Below are 20,705 nucleotides of genomic sequence, written 5' to 3'. Positions count from 1 at the left end.
TATTCTGTATATACAGTATAGTGTGAGCGGGCCCCTAAGCTCAGGTTATATTGTGCCATTTATATTCTGTATATACAGTATATTGTGAGTGGGCCCCTAAGCTCAGGTAAGTGACAGCAGCACAGAGTATGTGCAGGGAATCAGCAGAAAAGAAGATGTGGGGCTACTGGGGGCACAGATCTTCCCTGCTATAGAGCTGGGGTTGCCTTGGGCTTGTAGAGAAGCCCAAAACATAATGTACACCATTAAGATATATGTGTATGATATATGGGTGCCTACATGACACCTGGAGGCACCTGGTTAGTTCTGAATGCTGGAAGGCTGTATAAAGACCAGGCAGATCATATAGCTATACCTATGGTATAGGCATGAGCACCTGAGTGCAATGTATAGGACAGGGCACTCTAAACATGCTATAAATAATATATGTAGGGTGGAATTTCCCAATTGGGGTAAAGTTTCCCTCTGGAGCAGTAGCTCATAGCAACCCAGAAACATGACACACACAGAGGGGTGACCAGTTACCTTGAGTACATGCTGCAGCTGCTTGTGTGAAATGGTCTATAATACTAATCCAGAGAATAATACCCAGGAGACCCACTGATAATTGCCTCTATGACTGTTTTAGCAGAGGCAGTTCTCAGTATTGTCTATGGCAGGGTATTTTCTGGTGTTTAGTAGCCATGACAAGTAGCTGCTACTAAGTAGCTCCATGTGCCCTTAGGGTGAAGACACACTGAGCTACTAGTAGCAGATACTTTTTCACAGCTACTAAACGCCAGAAAATACCCTGCCATAGACAATACTAAGAATTGCCTCTGCTAAAAACACACATAGAGACAATTATCAGTAAATGATCAGCATTGTCTATTTTAACAGCCACAACAGGTAGCTGCTACTAGTGGCTCTGTGTGTCTTCACCCTTAGCCTTGGCCCCATTACTACTGTTTTGAAGCTCACTGAGTGGCAAGGGGCAAGGCCCACCACCCGTCATAAATGAATAAAACAGACTCAGCAACCCTTTGATATGGCTCTCGCACTCTCCCCTCACCATTGGGAGAATACACCCGCAGGTTGATGGGCACCGGCGAAATGCCTTTGTTTGTTCCCGTCACCCGGTCTGTCTCTGCTTCGATTTCCTGCCGAACTTCATCAAAGTCTGTGAATTTCTTGGATTTACAGTGTAGAAATTCTGCATATTCTATAATGAAAGGAAGAGAAAAGAAAAACAGAATTAGAAAATATGTATCTGATATTTCAGAAAATATTCAACTTAATATATTCCCTAGCAGCACATAGCACAACAATGCCAGGGCAGTAACAAGGAACAGACACAGGAACATTTACACATTGGAGCTGCCTTCTCATTGCCAATTAATACCATAAGGAAAGGTCTGAATAGAAACTCTTTCCTAACTCAGATAGGAAAGCTAGCTATACTTTAACTGTATCACCCTGCAGTGGGAGGGGCAGACTCCGTGTCCCATAGCCCCCTCCTGTCTGTCACTGTATCACCCTGCAGTGGGAGGGACAGATTCAATGTCCCATAGCCCCCTCTTGTCTGTGTCACTGTATCACCCTGCAGTGGGAGGGACAGATTCAATGTCCCATAGCCCCCTCCTGTCTGTCACTGTATCACCCTGAAGTGGGAGGGGCAGACTCCGTGTCCCATAGTTCCCTCCTGTCTGTGCCACTGTATCACCCTGCAGTGGGAGGGACAGACTCTGTGTCCCATAGCCCGCTCCTGTCTGTGCCACTGTATCACCCTGCAGTGGGAGGGACAGACTCCATGTCCCATAGCCCCCTCCTGTCTGTGTCACTGTATAACCCTGCAGTGGGAGGGGCAGACTCAGTGTCCCATAGTCCCCTCCTGTCTGTGCCACTGTATCACCCTGCAGTGGGAGGGACAGACTCAGTGTCCCATAGCCCCCTCCTGTCTGTGTCACTGTATCACCCTGCAGTGGGAGGGGCAGACTCCATGTCCCATAGCCCCCTCCTGTCTGTGTCACTGTATCACCCTGCAGTGGGAGGGACAGACTCCGTGTCCCATAGCCCGCTCCTGTCTGTGTCACTGTATCACCCTGCAGTGGGAGGGACAGACTCTGTGTCCCATAGCCCCCTCCTGTCTGTGTCACTGTATCACCCTGCAGTGGGAGGGGCAGACTCCGTCTCCCATAGCCCCCTCCTGTCTGTGTCACTGTATCACCCTGCAGTGGGAGGGACAGACTCCGTGTCCCATAGCCCGCTCCTGTCTGTGTCACTGTATCACCCTGCAGTGGGAGGGGCAGACTCCGTGTCCCATAGCCCCCTCCTGTCTGTGTCACTGTATCACCCTGCAGTGGGAGGGGCAGACTCCGTGTCCCATAGCTCCCTCCTGTCTGTGTCACTGTATCACCCTGCAGTGGGAAGGGCAGACTCCGTGTCCCATAGTTCCCTTCTGTAACACTTTATGAAATGGCAGGGATCTCCCATTCCATAAGACACAGATCTGCATGTACACAGGAATAAGTACAATAGGTCTAGGTTCTAAGGGTTACAATGTCACAAGGTGGCTGAATGACAGGGGAGAGAGTAAAACAGGATCTACCTGTGGGAAATAGATGCTACTGACTAAGAAAAGTGAATGTGAACAAAAGTTTGATAAGATTTACACCTTTTCCCCAACTCCTGCACCATGACCTGTGCATACATGATAGAGTAACCCATTAGCAGGGGCAGGAGCAGGCCCTTTCACAGTACAGCTCAAATGGAAAATCACTCCAAAATGCCACTGGCAACAAAGGGTTTTCAAAACTTTGTGCAACTTCGGAAAACTGAAGTGATGCGTAGGCCTAGCGATTCCCTTTGTTGTTAGTGGGAGGGCATTTTGGAGCAATTAGTCACCTGTGGTAGCCGGGGGGGGGACGTTAGCCTTAATTATAAAAATAAAGCCATAAACTAAATGTAATATAAATGTGTTTTCATTACACAAGTGGCTAACAAGCCGTTAAGATGAATCAGCCAATGGTCAGAGGCATTAGTGAAATAATCACCTACCTGTTTTGGAAAATATCAGCTGAAGGATAAGGGGGCGCCGTGTGACAATGCCGGATCCACGGGGCAAGAAATCCCTGCAAGAAAAAGCAGACAAACACTGGTTAAAGGAAAACTATACCCCCAGAATGAATACTTAAATAGTTTTTATTATGTTAAGTGACCTATTAAAGAATGTCGCCAAACTGGAATATATATATATCAGTAAATATTGCCCTTTTACATCCTTTCCCTTGAGCCGCCATTTAGTGATGGGCTGTGTGCTCCCTCAGAGATCAGCTGACAGGAAGTAATGCAGCTCTAACTGTAACAGGAAGTAGTGTGGGAGTAAAAGGCAGAACTCTGCCCATTCATTGGCTGATGGGGCCTAGCCTGTATGTGTGCCTTGGCTTGTTTGTGTGCACTGTGAATCCTATGATCCCACGGGGCGGCCCTTAGTACTTAAAATGGCAGTTTTCTATTTAGGATTACCCAATGGCACATACTGCTAAAAAGTATATTTATATGAAAATGGTCTATTTAGATGACGCAGGGTTTTACATATGAGCTGTTTATGCAATATATATATATATATTTATTTATAGAGACCTACATTGTTTGAGGGTTTAGTTTTCCTTTAAATGTATTATGCAATGGTCCAACAGAAGTACATAACCAAGGTTTGCTAATGGGTGGCAAAGTTATGCTGCCCAAAGCCTATATCAGTTGCCCACTAAGCCACTCGCAGATACCCTGTATATAGCGCCTGCCTGACTGGCTAATATCTTTCATACAGGCTAGACCCCAAAGGGTCTGCTTAGGCTGATATTACAATCCAATCATTAGCCAGGGGGGCAAACAATGAGATCAGTCTGTTTTGGCCCAGCACCTTAGTCCAAAATGGCCAAACACCCTCACAACTGGGGTGGCTGAGTATGCCCAGGCAGCCTACAGTGAACAGTACACAGAGTATCCATCCTGGGTCTGCCATTCATGCCTCTCTGCTCACCAAAACACTAAGATGTTTATGTAATAAAAAGCAATAAATTTGCCCAGGAGGAGTAACCCATAGCAACCAATCAGAATGTAGAATTTACTGGACGTCTGTTTAAAAGCAAATATCTTATTGGTTGCTATGGATTACTGCTCCTGGGTAAACTTACTGCCTTTAAGTACTTAAGGGGGTAAATATGGCAACCTTTTATATGCCTCAATATGCCATAGAAACACAGCAAACAGCCATGCAGAGAACAAGAAGCAGATATAATACATAAATACACGGATCTAGGTTTAGTCTGTAAACAGCTGGGTCGGTTCTGACAGTCTCGCTGCTAGATCCCAGTATGATGACTTGGCAATACAGACTGTTATGCATGTTAACCTGTTCATGGCAGGAGGAGAACATAGCTGCGAAGGGGTTAACCCTGGCCGGGACAAAGTGCTTGTTTAGCAAGGCACGAGATACCAGCAGTGATTCTACAGTTATACACAGGCTGGCCCATAACCAACAGGAAGCAGAACCACTGATACACACAGGAAAGGGCCCGGCGCTCTGCAGGGAAGGTCACGGAGCGTGCAGCCCACCCCCCTTACAGGAATACATGGCGGAAAGAGGAGTCAGGCCTGTATTATATCCCTATATACACATCCCTCAGCGCCGCTAATTATACTCATGTTACAGAAATACCTGGCGAGAGCAGAACCCAGCCCGACTAATGAAATATTAATGGCACCACTTTCCCTACAAAGCCGGCTAAGTTGCCCTTGACTTCCCCGTGTACCTGTGTGTGACAGCTATATAAATAGCGGGGAGGGGCCGGCGTATAAAGCATCAGGAGAACAAAAGCTGCCATAGGGGGAAACAAAGATAAACTAGAGAAATGGCCGAAGGGAGGGTAAACAGAGGGGTTACTATTCTGCCCAAATGCTTTTTTCCCCCCCAATTATTTCTCATTATGGTTTATGTCCAGCCTATGTATCTACTGTCTCAGTAGCCAATCAGAATGCCTTGCGTTCTTTAAGAATGCGTCGTTGCCACTTTAAAGGGGAAGTTCACCTGAAAATAACGTTTAGTATTTTACAGAATGGCCAATTCTAAACAACTTTTCAACTGGTCTTCATTATTTATTTTTAATAGTTTAAAATTATTTGCCTTCTTCTTCTTCTGACTTTTTTCAGCTTCCAAATGGGGGTCACTGACCCCGGCAGCCAAACAAAGTCTACAATTTGATTGCTATTTTTACTTTTTGTTACTTATTCATATTCCAGTCTCTCATTCAAACCACCCCCTGGTTGCTAAGGTAACTGGAACCCTAGCAACCAGGTAACTGCTGAAATTCCAAACTTGAAAATAAAGTGAAAAGAAAAAAAAATGAAGACCAATTGAAAATTGCCTTGAATATGACTCTCTATATCATATTAAAAGTTAATTCAAAAGGTGAACAACCCCTTTACGTGGAGAATATTGTGTTGTACACGTGCCATGGGCCCAGTAGGAAAGTCCTTCCTGTCTGTCCAAGAACTCCCATCCACTTGGTCTCTGACAGCAGAGTCTTTGTACAAAGTATCCGGTAACAGCAGGGGGGGCTCAGAACTGAAGCCTTTGGGGCAGACTGGGAGGAAACGGTCCGCCCTGGACATGTATGACTTGGCCAAGTTTAATGTCCAGAAAACCTAAAGGAAACATATTTAAAGGAAAACTTAAGGGGTTGTTCACCTTTACGTTAACTTTTACCCCCCCATGTAATAAAAGGCACTAAGTTTGTCCATTAGCAGTAATCCATAGTAACCAATAAGATGTTTACTTTTAAACAGGTGACCTGTAAAATCAACCTGCCGATTGGTTGCTATGAGTTACTGCTCCTGGGCAAACTCAGTGCCTTTTAGTCATAACCCCTTCACTATGTTATTCAATAGCCAATTCTAAATGGTCTTCATTAATCACTGACCCCAGGAAGCCAAAACACTATTGCTCTGTGAGGCTACAATATATCAGTCTTTCATTCAATCCCTGGTTGCTAAGGAAGTTTGGATCCTAGCAACCAGATAACTGGAGAGTTGCTGAACAAAAAGTGAAATAAATAATAAAAATGAAGACCAATTGCAGACTGTCACAGAATATTACTCTCTACATTATTGTAAAAGTTAAATTTAATATGAACAGCCACTTTAATATGTTTATCAGTGGGAAATTTGCAGGTTTTCTTCTGAGGCGAGATGGCTGCGGTGGTTCTTTCCCATAAGGCACCTAAGCCAGGTGTAACTCGTTAGGGTCAGGCTTATCAGAGAATGACCTCATTGCACACAACAGGGAGAAATCCTTACAGTTGCTATGGAGTTAAGGAACAAGGTACACCGGTTACACCTATGGAGACTCTGCATTTCATGTAGCGTTAGAGGGATCCTACCTTAATTTGGATCTCTATACCTTATTTCTTAGTTAAGAACAAGTACAAGGTACTGCTATGGGACCCATTATCCACAATGCTTGGGATCTGGTGTTTTCCATATCAGTGGTTCTTCCTTAATTTGGATCTCTATACCTTATTTCTTAGTTAAGAACAAGTACAAGGTACTGCTATGGGACCCGTTATCCACAATGCTTGGGACCTAGGGTTTTCCATGTCAGGGGTACCTTCATTTGGATCTCTATACCTTATTAAAGAAGTACAAGGTACAGCTACAGGACCCGTTATCCAGATTTCTCGGGACCTGGGGTTTTCTATATCATGGGTACTTCCTTAATTTGGATCTCTATACCTTATTTCTTAGTTAAGAACAAGTACAAGGTACTGCTATGGGACCCGTTATCCACAATGCTTGGGACCTGGTGTTTTCCATATCAGTGGTTCTTCCTTAATTTGGATCTCTATACCTTATTTCTTAGTTAAGAACAAGTACAAGGTACTGCTATGGGACCCGTTATCCACAATGCTTGGGGCCTAGGGTTTTCCATGTCAGGGGTACCTTCATTTGGATCTCTATACCTTATTAAAGAAGTACAAGGTACAGCTACAGGACCAGTTATCCAGATTTCTCGGGACCTGGGGTTTTCTATATCATGGGTACTTCCTTAATTTGGATCTCTATACCTTATTTCTTAGTTAAGAACAAGTACAAGGTACAGCTACGGGACCTATTATCCAGAATGCTCTGGACCTGGGGTTTCCTGGATAAGGGGTCTTTCCATAATTTGGATCACAGTGCCTTAAGACTACTAAAAATGAAATAAACAATTAATAAACTGTATAGCATTCTTTTTCTTCCCATAAGGATTAATTATATCTTAATTACCATCAAGTATTACAGAGAAAAAGGAAATCAAGTTGAATTATTTGATGGTCTTCTTGTAATTTGGAACTTTAAGGATAATGGGTTTCCAGATAACGGGTCCAGTACCTTTATGGTTTTATTACTACACAGAAAAAGAACATTTTTAAAACTGAACCGATTTGATTAAAATGGACTATGGGAGATGGCCTTCTCAAAAACTCTTTTTTTGCTAATTAGCTGCACACACAGCAATTTTTAACCCTTCACGATCCTAATTGGCACATGCTAATTAGGATTCGGATTCGGTTCAGGTTTCAGCAGCATCCTTCAGGGTGTGTTCGGGGGTTCGGCCGAACCCAAAAAAGTGGGTTTGGTGAATTCCTACTGATTACTGGGGCAAACAAGAGAGCATTCTGGGAAGGAAAGATAAAACATGGAGGCATTGGCAGGAGATGGGGGCTCATTGCTGTCTTAGAGCGGGGGGTATGTGTGTGAGTGTGCAGCTGTCGTGGAATGGTGACTCTCTAATCTGTCAGGGGCCGCTATAGGAGACATAATTAGGGACAGGTTAGAGATGCCATTTGGCGAGGGTGATGAACGGCAAGTTATTTGCAGCCCTGCCTGTAAAAGCTTTCCCTGGGAAGAGACATCTGAATGCGAGTGAGTGTAAGAGACAGAGAGAGATATTAAGTATGTGACCCTGGTTCAGTGTTGCTGTTGGGGAGGGGCAGACAATACAGAGAGGCCTCTATATGTGGGCAATAAGCTCTCAGTAGGAGCCACATGTAACAGTCTCTCTCATATCGATATAACTTCCACAGATGGGGATATATGAGGGGGTTGTGGTCCCCAGTCAGTTGCACCTAAAACCATTTTAGGTGCTCTTTGAACATCCCTATAGTCGCCCTCTGCGCCACTCAGTCCTTCCTGCTTTCCACTGTGAATTGGACTAGGGGACAGCTCCGGGGTCCCCATTTGCAATAAACAACAAGGGCAGTCGCACAACTGCATCAAGAACGTCGCTCCTTTGTAAGCGCAAGAGATACATGGGAATGGGCACCCACGTTACATTCATTCTGCTCAAACACCAGATTTATACGAACAGCAGGAAAGAGAGAGACGCTGCCCAGCTGCCGCCGCTCTGGTTCCTCTTCACTACCTTCTGGCCTCACAATTGATTTATTGGTCTAAATGGCCATTAGCTTGCCAGGAATGCAGAGAAAAATATGGTTAAAATACCCTAATCTGCCTGGAAAAATCTGTACAGGTATCGGACCCCTTATTCGGAAACCCATTATACAGAAAGTTCCGAATTATGGAAAGGTTATCTCCCATAGACTCCATTTTAATTAAATAATTTACATTTTTTTCTCTGTAATAATAACACAGTACCTGTACTTGATCCCAACTAAGATATAATTACCCCTTATTGGGGGCAGAACAGCCCTATTGGGTTTATTTAATGGTTAAATGATTCCCTTTTCTCTGTAATAATAAAACAGTACCTGTACTTGATCCCAACTAAGATATAATTACCCCTTATTGGGGCAGAACAGCCCTATTGGGTTTATTTCATGGTTAAATGATTCCCTTTTCTCTGTAATAATAAAACAGTACCTGTACTTGATCCCAACTAAGATATAATTACCCCTTATTGGGAGCAGAACAGCCCTATTGGGTTTATTTAAGGGTTAAATGATTCCCTTTTCTCTGTAATAATAAAACAGTACCTGTACTTGATCCCAACTAAGATATAATTACCCCTTATTGGGGCAGAACAGCCCTATTGGGTTTATTTAATGGTTAAATGATTCCCTTTTCTCTGTAATAATAAAACAGTACCTGTACTTGATCCCAACCAAAAAATAATTAATCCTTATTGGAGCCAAAACAATCATATTGGCATATTGGGTTTAATCACTGTTTAAATAATTTTTTTAGCAGACTTAAGGTATGGAGATCCAAATTAAGGAAAGACCCCTTATCCAGAAAACCCCAGGTCCCGAGCATTCTGGATAAGGGGCCCCATACCTGTACCTGTAAAGCAGCTGTATATGAATCATTAACCAAATTATGCATACCTAAGCTGACCCCTTCATCCCTAATATGGACTACAAGTCCCAGCACCCCTTCTTTGCCATGCAGGACTAAAACTTCCAACCTGCTTGATTTAACAGTAGAGGATGCTGGGAGCTGTAATATGGCAACATCTGGGGACAATAAGTGCAGAAACACTGCTTTTGTATGTGTGATTTTGCTTGGAGCCATCAGAAAAGAGAAGGAAATCTGCTGATTGCTATGAAAAGCAGGACCTTAAGGGTGAAGGCACACAGAGCTACTAGTAGCAGCTACTCGTCATGGTTACTAAAATAGACAATGCTGATCATTTACGGATAACACGCTCTACAACTGTTTTAGCAAAGGCAATTCTCAATACTGTCTATGGCAGGGGATTTTCTAGAGTTTAGTAGCCGTGAAAAATAGCTGCTACTTAGTAGCTCTGTGTGTCTTCACCCTAACAGCAACCAGGTCAGCTGGCTCTCAAGGTCTGCCGGAAATATTACTCTTTTATCTGTCATCACACTGCTACCACAAATTCTACAAAGTAAAGAAGTTGCAGATAAGGAAAGTAAAGAAAATCTGACTATACAGGCAATGTGGCAGCTCCTATAGAAACGTAAAAAGACTGTGGCTAGCCTCTGGGAAGGGACTGTGGGATAGCAGGTATAGTAGGGAGAGATGGTGCCTATAGTAGCAGTGGGGGGATAATAGCCTCTGGGAAGGGACTGGGGCTGTGGGATAGCAGGTATAGTAGGGAGAGATGGTGCCTATAGTAGCAGTGGGGGGATAATAGCCTCTGGGAAGGGACTGGGGCTGTGGGATAGCAGGTATAGTAGGGAGAGATGGTGCCTATAGTAGCAGTGGGATAATAGCCTCTGGGAAGGGACTGGGGCTGTGGGATAGCAGGTATAGTAGGGAGAGATGGTGCCTATAGTAGCAGTGGGGGGATAATAGCCTCTGGGAAGGGACTGGGGCTGTGGGATAGCAGGTATAGTAGGGAGAGATGGTGCCTATAGTAGCAGTGGGGGGATAATAGCCTCTGGGAAGGGACTGGGGCTGTGGGATAGCAGGTATAGTAGGGAGAGATGGTGCCTATAGTAGCAGTGGGGGGATAATAGCCTCTGGGAAGGGACTGGGGCTGGGGGATAGCAGGTATAGTAGGGAGAGATGGTGCCTATAGTAGCAGTGGGGGGATAATAGCCTCTGGGAAGGGACTGGGGCTGTGGGATAGCAGGTATAGTAGGGAGAGATGGTGCCTATAGTAGCAGTGGGGGGATAATAGCCTCTGGGAAGGGACTGGGGCTGGGGGATAGCAGGTATAGTAGGGAGAGATGGTGCCTATAGTAGCAGTGGGGGGATAATAGCCTCTGGGAAGGGACTGGGGCTGTGGGATAGCAGGTATAGTAGGGAGAGATGGTGCCTATAGTAGCAGTGGGGGGATAATAGCCTCTGGGAAGGGACTGGGGCTGTGGGATAGCAGGTATAGTAGGGAGAGATGGTGCCTATAGTAGCAGTGGGATAATAGCCTCTGGGAAGGGACTGGGGCTGTGGGATAGCAGGTATAGTAGGGAGAGATGGTGCCTATAGTAGCAGTGGGGGGATAATAGCCTCTGGGAAGGGACTGGGGCTGTGGGATAGCAGGTATAGTAGGGAGAGATGGTGCCTATAGTAGCAGTGGGAGGATAATAGCCTCTGGGAAGGGACTGGGGCTGTGGGATAGCAGGTATAGTAGGGAGAGATGGTGCCTATAGTAGCAGTGGGAGGATAATAGCCTCTGGGAAGGGACTGGGGCTGTGGGATAGCAGGTATAGTAGGGAGAGATGGTGCCTATAGTAGCAGTGGGATAATAGCCTCTGGGAAGGGACTGGGGCTGTGGGATAGCAGGTATAGTAGGGAGAGATGGTGCCTATAGTATCAGTGGGCGGGGGGGGGGGGATAATAGCCCCTGGGAATCAACATTGGGACAATTTTAGTCCAGATATTGATTGGGGTGGCCTGTTGGAGGGCCCCATACATGGGCAGATAAGTGGTTGAGTTGGTCTGAAGGGCCTGAAACGGCAGCTGAAATCTTGCAATAAAGAGAAAAAAAACCTTTATATATAACATACAAAAACGATCTAAAAACAAGTATTATTCACCAAAAATACAAATATTCAAGTACAGGTATGGGACCCATTATCCAGAATGTTTGGAATGTTTGGAACCTTGTGTTTTCCAGATAAGGGGTCTTTCCATAATTCGGACCTTACCTTAAGTCTATTAAAAAATAATTTAAACGTTGAATAAACCCAATAGGGCTGTTCTGCCCCCAATAAGGGGTAATTATATCTTAGTTGGGAACAAGTACAGGTACTGTTTTATTATTACAGAGAAAAGGGAATCATTTAACCATGAAATAAACCCAATAGGGCTGTTCTGCCCCAATAAGGGGTAATTATATCTTAGTTGGGATCAAGTACAGGTACTGTTTTATTATTACAGAGAAAAGGGAATCATTTAACCATTAAATAAACCCAATAGGGCTGTTCTGCCCCAATAAGGGGTAATTATATCTTAGTTGGAATCAAGTACAGGTACTGTTTTATTATTACAGAGAAAAGGGAATCATTTAACCATTAAATAAACCCAATAGGGCTGTTCTGCCCCCAATAAGGGGTAATTATATCTTAGTTGGGATCAAGTACAGGTACTGTTTTATTATTACAGAGAAAAGGGAATCATTTAACCATTAAATAAACCCAATAGGGCTGTTCTGCCCCCAATAAGGGGTAATTATATCTTAGTTGGGATCAAGTACAGGTACTGTTTTATTATTACAGAGAAAAGGGAATCATTTAACCATTAAATAAACCCAATAGGGCTGTTCTGCCCCAATAAGGGGTAATTATATCTTAGTTGGGATCAAGTACAGGTACTGTTTTATTATTACAGAGAAAAGGGAATCATTTAACCATTAAATAAACCCAATAGGGCTGTTCTGCCCCCAATAAGGGGTAATTATATCTTAGTTGGGATCAAGTACAGGTACTGTTTTATTATTACAGAGAAAAAGGAAATCAATTTCAAAAATATGAATTATTTGATTAAAATGGAGTCTATTCGGAGGTGGCCATTCCGTAATTTGGAACTTTCTGGATAATGGGTTTCCGGATAAGGGGTCTGATACCTGTATTACAATGAGCCCCTACATAGAGGAAGTATATATAAAAAATCTGGCACCTTGATATCAATATCAATTTTGTAGAACTGAGAGACTAGATTGTAACTGTTTCAGACAGAACACTGTATAAAATATGAACCGAAGTGAGGGAGAGAAAAGAAAAAGAAAAGATAGTTGTGGCTTTTGATTATTTTGATTTTTCTCACCCTATTTGCTAAAGGAGCAATGAAACCAGAGCCACTGTGTAAGGTACAGAGAGAGAGGGCTGGGTTCCCACAGATAATTTGTGCGACAGAAACAATGAGAACAATAAAGGGGATTCTCTTTCCGCAACCATAAAACAAAAACCATATCTGTGTACATGATGGGCCCCCAAGTATCACGTTCCCCTGTGTATATTTACAGTTCAGCAATTTCCCCATTTCCAGTTCCTGCGAGACTGCTGACACCACACACTTGTGCATTTGTCACATTAAATACCACATTGCACTTGCTCGGGGTGACACATTTAGGAAACAGTAATGTTTGCAGATACTCGCATCCCTAAGCTGCGCGGGGAGATTCTGTGAGATGGGGTCAGATCGACAGACAGGGTTGCCACTTAGCCGGCATTTCACCGGTCTAGCCAGTAAGATACTACCCAGGGCCGGGGCTGGTATTACAAATTTACCAGCAATGTGATAAACTCTGACCAACAAAATCCATTTATTATGTCACATGTAGTTTATCCTACAGAGCAGGGATCCCCAACCAGTGGCTCAGGGCAACATGTTGCTCCCCAACCCCTTGGGTGTTGCTCTCAGTGCCCCCAAACCAGGGAGTTATTTTTGAATTCCTGACTTGGGGGCAAGTTTTGGTTGAATAAAAACAAGATTTCCTACCAAATAAAGCCCCCTGTAAGCTGATAGTGTGCATAGAGGCCCCTAATAGCCAATCTTAGCCCTTATTTGGCTCCTCCATGAACTTTTATGGTGCTTGTGTTGCTCCCCAAGTCTTTTTACATTTGACTGCTATAGAGAAATGGCACATTGGCGATTCTATGCCTTTCCAAGTTTTTCTTGCTGGAAAAACCGAATCCCTCGCAGGTCAGGGCGATTATCCCTTGAAAACGAATAAGCCGGTGTTTCTGCAAGGCAACTCATACAAATTTTAATGTAGAAAAAGGGACAGTAAGCTCCAATAAGAGGTGCACAATGTTTCTCCAGGTCTAGTAACCCAAAGCAGCCAATCAGATATTTGCTTTGAAGCAGAAGAACGGAAAACGCTACCCGCTTGCTTTGTGGATTGGCCGATGTGCATCAGGACTTTATAAAGCTAATTTCTCATTTAGAGGCAGCATAGTGGTTAGCTGGGTGCGTACCTTGGCCAAGTCTAGCAACATGGCAGCTCCCTTGTTATAGGCACAAATGGAAATGTCTGAGGAATGAACATAATGCATACAGTGCAGACTATGCCTCAGCAGGTAAGAGGCAAATCCACGGAGCAGAAAAGCGCTGCTCGGTGTTTACAATCCCTCCCTCGGACTGCCCCAAGGGCCCTTGCTTTCTACTCCGGCTCCCAGGAGCGCGGCCGATGAGTCAGTGAGACCGGTAGAGCAGCTCTGCTGTAAGGGGATCCTGCAGGGTGCACTTGGGTGCTGCTAACTGGGTGTGTAAATGTAGGTGTGTGGCTCCGAGTGCGACCTTTGCACAGGGCTGCCTTGTGACACAAACCCTAGTGCTCGGTTGTGCCGGGCCGGGTTCCCCTTACACAGCTGCTTCTTTTGCCCCGAGTGCTCGATAAGACAAATAAGAACGTGCATAACTGTAATGGGTGTGCTCCTATTTATTCACACACAGATAAGCACTGCTGACAGCGAGGATGCGACTCACTAAGGCACAGTGGTTTCTGCACCTGCCCACACGCCTATTATTAATTACAGCAAATGCAACACAAACAAACTGCCAGGTCCCTAAACACTGCTAGCTGGCACTTGTGAGGCCAGTCCAAACTATACAAACACACAATTAGAAGGGTTTGTTCCCCTTTGAGTTAACTTTATAGTATGATATAGAGCAGTGATCCCCAACCAGTGGCTCGGGGGCAACATGTTGCTCCCCAACCCCTTGGATGTTGCTCTCAGTGCCCCCAAACCAGGGAGTTATTTTTTAATTCCTGACTTGGGGGCAAGTTTTGGTTGAATAAAAACAAGACTTACTACCAAATAAAGCCCCTGTAAGCTGATAGTGTGCATAGAGGCCCCTAATAGCCAATCACAGCCCTTATTTGGGTCCTTTAATGAAGCTTGTGTTGCTCTCCAAGTCTTTTTACATGTGACTGACCCATGAATAAGAAAGGTTGGGGAGTAATTTTCTGAGACTATCTGCAGTTGGTATTCATTTTTTTTATTATATGTGGTTTTTAAATTATTTCACTTTTTGTTCAGCAGCTCTCCAGTTTGAACTTCAGCAGTTATCTAGTTGCCAGGGAGTGGTTTGAATGAGAGACTGATATGGCACGGGCATATTTATTATACGGTGTCAGTATTAAATTAGAAGAGTATTGAGACTATAGTTAAAGGCAAGGGGGTAATTATAGGGTTAACAGTTATAGAAAGACCTAAAAAAGGCCTTTTTGGTTGTTACTTCTCTGTCCATGAGAGAAGCTTTATTCTTTACTTGGGAAGGTGGGGGGGCTGTTTGGGCCTAAATGTAATTGAAATGCCAGAGCTTATTTTGAATGCCAGTCCTGGTCTGTACTTGCCCTTAAAACTGGGGTTCCAAAACTGTGGCACTTGCCGCCGCCCCCCCCCCCCCCCACAGGACGCCACTTACATGCTGGGCCAAATCAGGCTGATCCGATTGTTGGGCCACAAATTTCTAACATGCCAGGTATCTGTAGGGGAAGCAGGGAACACAACACACAGACAGAGACAGCCACATAGAATTCTAAGAAATAAGTAATGATTATTGTCAAACCGTAACAACACCATAATACATTTCATTACAAAACACTAAGGGTGAAGACACCCAGAGCTACTTAGTAGCAGCTACTTGTCATGGCTACTAAATGCCAGAAAATTCCCTGCCATAGACAATAGAGAGGGTCCAGAGAAGGGCAACTAAGCTGGTAAAGGGTATGGGAAGTCTCAGTTATGGGGAAAGACTGGCCAAGTTGGGTCTGTTTACACTGGAGAAGAGGCGCTTAAGGGGGATATGATAACTATGTATAAATATATAAGGGGATCATATAATAACCTCTCTAATGCTTTATTTACCAGTAGGTCCTTCCAACGGACACGAGAGCCCCCACTCCGTTTAGAAGAAGGGAGGTTCCGTTTAAATATTGGGAAAGGGTTTGTTACAGTGAGAGCTGTGAGGCTGTGGGATTCCCTCCCTGAATCAGTCGTACTAGTGCTGGGCGGTATACCGGTTTAACCGGTATACCGGTTTTAAAAAAAAAAACGGTATAAGTTTTAAACATACCGCTATACCGGTATGCGCGCCTCCTGCTTTTTTTCTCCTGTTACTTCCGGGTTGCGCCCGTGCGTACGTGACGTCGGCGCGCATGTGACGTCAGCGCGCATGTGACGTCAGCGCGCACGCTAGGACGCATCGCTGGAGCTGGAGGAACTACAAGTTGGGTAAGTTCTGCTGGGGGGGTTGTGGCGGCTGGGGGGTTGGGGCTGCGGTTGGGGGGGGTTGTGGTTGGGGGGGGTTGGGGGTTGTGGTTGGGGGGGGTTGGGGCTGGGGGGGTGGGGGTTGGGGCTGGGGTTGGGGGGGGCTGGGGGGGTTGGGGCTGGGGTTGGGGGGGCTGGGGCTGGGGCTGGGGGGTTGGGGCTGGGGTTGGGGGGGGCTGGGGTTGGTGTTGGGGGGGGCCACCAATATTTATTATTTATTTTTTTATTTATATACCGTCAAATACCGTGATACCGATATAATTTTGAAAATACCGTGATATAAATTTTTGGTCATACCGCCCAGCTCTAAGTCGTACTGGCTGATACATTAGATAGGTACAAGTAGGGGCTGGGTGGCTTCTTAGCAAGTGAGGGAATATACAGGGGTAGGGGAGATAGCTCTCTCAGTACAAGTGAGGGAATACAGGGGTAGGGGAGATAGCTCTCAGTACAAGTGAGGGAATACAGGGGTAGGGGGATAGCTCTCTCAGTACAAGTGAGGGAATACAGGGGTAGGGGAGATAGCTCTCAGTACAAGTGAGGGAATACAGGGGTAGGGGGGATAGCTCTTAGTACAAGTGAGGGAATAAAGGGGTATGGGAGATAGCTCTCAGTACAAGTGAGGGAATACAGGGGTATGGGGAGATAGCTCTCAGTACAAGTGAGGGAATACAGGGGTATGGGGAGATAGCTCTCAGTACAAGTGAGGGAATACAGGGGTAGGGGAGATAGCTCTCTCAGTACAAGTGAGGGAATACAGGGGTAGGGGGGATAGCTCTCAGTACAAGTGAGGGAATACAGGGGTAGGGGAGATAGCTCTCAGTACAAGTGAGGGAATACAGGGGTAGGGGGATAGCTCTCAGTACAAGTGAGGGAATACAGGGGTAGGGGAGATAGCTCTCAGTACAAGTGAGGGAATACAGGGGTAGGGGGGATAGCTCTCAGTACAAGTGAGGGAATACAGGGGTAGGGGAGATAGCTCTCAGTACAAGTGAGGGAATACAGGGGTAGGGGAGATAGCTCTCAGTACAAGTGAGGGAATACAGGGGTAGGGGGATAGCTCTCAGTACAAGTGAGGGAATACAGGGGTAGGGGAGATAGCTCTCAGTACAAGTGAGGGAATACAGGGGTATGGGAGATAGCTCTCAGTACAAGTGAGGGAATACAGGGGTATGGGAGATAGCTCTCAGTACAAGTGAGGGAATACAGGGGTAGGGGGGATAGCTCTCAGTACAAGTGAGGGAATACAGGGGTATGGGAGATAGCTCTCAGTACAAGTGAGGGAATACAGGGGTAGGGGAGATAGCTCTCAGTACAAGTGAGGGAATACAGGGGTATGGGGAGATAGCTCTCAGTACAAGTGAGGGAATACAGGGGTATGGGGAGATAGCTCTCAGTACAAGTGAGGGAATACAGGGGTAGGGGGGATAGCTCTCAGTACAAGTGAGGGAATACAGGGGTAGGGGAGATAGCTCTCAGTACAAGTGAGGGAATACAGGGGTATGGGGGATAGCTCTCAGTACAAGTGAGGGAATACAGGGGTAGGGGGGATAGCTCTCAGTACAAGTGAGGGAATACAGGGGTAGGGGAGATAGCTCTCAGTACAAGTGAGGGAATACAGGGGATATGGGAGATAGATCTTAGTACAAGTTGATCCAGGGACTGGTCTGATTGCCATCTTGGGGTCAGGTAGGAATTTTTTCTCCCCCCTTAAAGAGGCTTCAGATGGGGTTTTTTGCCTTCCTCTGGATCAACTAGAAGTTAGGCAGGTTATATAAAGGCATTATGGTTGAACGTGATGGACGTACGTCTTTTTTCAACCTAACTTACTATGTTACTATGTAATACTGAGAACTGCCCCTGCTAAAACACATGTAGAGACAGTTATCAGTCTGTTTCTGTAGCTACTAGTAGCTCTGTGTATCTTCACCCTAAGAGTGCCACAGAGCATACAATCTAATTTGTGACCTTCCATCCCATCTACATAGTGCTAACAGAAAGCTGTTTAGTTATTTAGTTGCCACAGAGCATTCTTTTAATGACAGGATATATATTATTTATACAGACACAGTTATTCCAGCAGGGACCATAGCAGTTTAAATGGCCGATACTGCAGAATACGCACAGTGTTTGTGTGGCCCCTTCTCTTCATGCTCCTAGTTACAGGCTTTGTGATGTGTAACAAAGAGTTGACACTGTAAATACCTTTGTATCAGCAAGAAAAGCTTGTTTGGAGTAATGGCTCGCTACTACGTGTGCGCTTTATACGTACGTCGAAATGCCAGTGGGCGAAAGGACAATGGAGTGGAACTGGAATGTACCGCGTAATTGCTGGGATCTGCTGTACTCTACCCATGGCGACAGACCCCCCAAATGCCAAAACACCAAGCCCTGCAGTAGACTGTAAGCTCTTCAGACAGTAAACTGTTAAATACAATGATTGTTTTCTTTCTGACCCACTACTTCCTACACATTTCTTGGGAAGCCAGCATTTCCTCCATATTTCATAACATGCCTCAATTAATTGCATGTAATAGATCATTAGGAATTATTAATCATACCAGCGCCATGACCACAGGCCACAGTGTGCCAAACCCATCTATCGCCCAGCGTGATTGGAGTTAGATTAATATTTAGAGTATTTCAATATTTAAAGGGCAAGTAAAGCCCTAAAGCAAATTTCAACTATTACAGGGCTGCTGCACCAGTCCACAGATTCAGCAGCCGTTACCCTCCCTTGTCCCCAAAGCCAAATGTAATAGTATGGTGCCATTGTTCCATTACGGAAGCCATGGGCATTGCTTTATAAGGTGGCCCAGTGCAGCCAAAGCTCTTGCAAAGCTGACAGCCCCTAAAGAAAGAGCCCTGTAGTACCAGGGTAATCTTTCTGCCCTGTGATAGGCTGCTGGGCTGTTAAAGCCTATTATAACTTGTATATTCTGTAACTTATAAAGAGTTAGTAATTAACTACAGATCTAATCAGCCCTGTTGTTTCCTCTTTTCACCATGAAATGAGTGACCTAATATCAAGCAACGAACTCCAAGTTCAGGTTTAAGCTACACACACAAATACCGGGTTTAAGTTCCCCTTTAAATTATAAAACATGGGCTGCATGAAAATTTGGCGATAGGTGCCCCAATAAAACATAAATGAGAAGTCAATTTTACCTACAAACCCCAATATGCCCACATTTGGACTGAGCGCTGAACTTCCAAAGTGCAGCCCTGAAGCAGTTGCTGTGAAACGTACAACTCCGGGTGTCTCCTGTCAGACGCCGGGAATTCTGGTTCAACAACTGGGTGAGGTCACAGGGCATATAACTCTGCTCGCAGGGTGCCCTTGCCTTTAATATGTACGAAAATATAAGCTCACAAGCTGAAAATAGTGACGGCGCTCAATCAAAACACTGTATTTTCTTTTTACAGCTTTGAAGCTCAAGATTTTGCAAAACTACAAATCTCAGCGTTTCTCAAGCAGCTCACGTGATGAACGGATACAGGGAGCACTGGCACCTACGAGTGTACATGGCTGCATAGATACACAGCATCACTATATTTGGCCACATTACCATCTACATGTTCCTTGTGTAATGTATGGGTTGCCCCTCACATCCATCCCAGAAGGTAGCCCCCAACATTGTGGCTTTCTCCCTGAACTCCCCTGTCTGAGGTTATAGCTCTGATTCGGATTCTGGCAAATGCCAGAGGGGCTGCTGTAAGATGCCATAGACACTCACTATTTATTGGGCCTATGGGGGGGCTGTTTGGGCCTCTGTGTACTGAAAATCAGGCCCAGACTGGCAATCTGTGGGTTCAGGCAAATGCCAGAGGGGCTGCTGTAAGGTGCCATAGACACTCACTATTTATTGGGCCTATGGGGGGGCTGTTTGGGCCTGCGTGTACTGAAAATCAGGCCCGGACTGGCAATCTGTGGGTTCAGGCAAATGCCAGAGGGGCTGCTGTAAGGTGCCATAGACACTCACTATTTATTGGGCCTATGGGGGGCTGTTTGGGCCTCTGTGTACTGAAAATCAGGCCCAGACTGGCAATCTGTGGGTTCAGGCAAATGCCAGAGGGGCTGCTGTAAGATGCCATAGACACTCACTATTTATTGGGCCTATGGGGGGCTGTTTGGGCCTCTGTGTACTGAAAATCAGGCCCGGACTGGCAATCTGTGGGTTCAGGCAAATGCCAGAGGGGCTGCTGTAAGATGCCATAGACACTCACTATTTATTGGGCCTATGGGGGGCTGTTTGGGCCTGTGTGTACTGAAAATCAGGCCCAGACTGGCAATCTGTGGGTTCAGGCAAATGCCAGAGGGGCTGCTGTAAGGTGCCATAGACACTCACTATTTATTGGGCCTATGGGGGGGCTGTTTGGGCCTCTGTGTACTGAAAATCAGGCCCAGACTGGCAATCTGTGGGTTCAGGCAAATGCCAGAGGGGCTGCTGTAAGGTGCCATAGACACTCACTATTTATTGGGCCTATGGGGGGCTGTTTGGGCCTCTGTGTTCTGCCAGGGACTATTCTGACTCCCAGTCC

General features: G+C 45.4%; 1 protein-coding gene across 11 annotated transcripts in view; it reads right to left on the bottom strand.

Annotated features, from left to right (window-relative positions):
- dnm2 (dynamin 2) overlaps positions 1–20,705 on the bottom strand; it is a 61,211-nt gene that overhangs the window by 38,786 nt on the left and 1,720 nt on the right. For all 11 annotated transcript variants that reach the window (XM_031897875.1, XM_031897877.1, XM_031897878.1 and 8 more), the window contains 2 exon segments: positions 3,037–3,110; positions 1,052–1,201 (listed from right to left, as the gene is read on the bottom strand). In XM_031897875.1, coding sequence (XP_031753735.1) covers positions 1,052–1,201; positions 3,037–3,110 — 224 coding nt within the window.

The sequence above is a fragment of the Xenopus tropicalis genome, chromosome 3 (assembly GCF_000004195.4).
Source record: "Xenopus tropicalis strain Nigerian chromosome 3, UCB_Xtro_10.0, whole genome shotgun sequence".
NCBI lineage: Eukaryota > Metazoa > Chordata > Amphibia > Anura > Pipidae > Xenopus > Xenopus tropicalis.
Note: the sequence above shows the minus strand (reverse complement) of the source record. Positions and strands in the feature narration are given on the sequence as shown.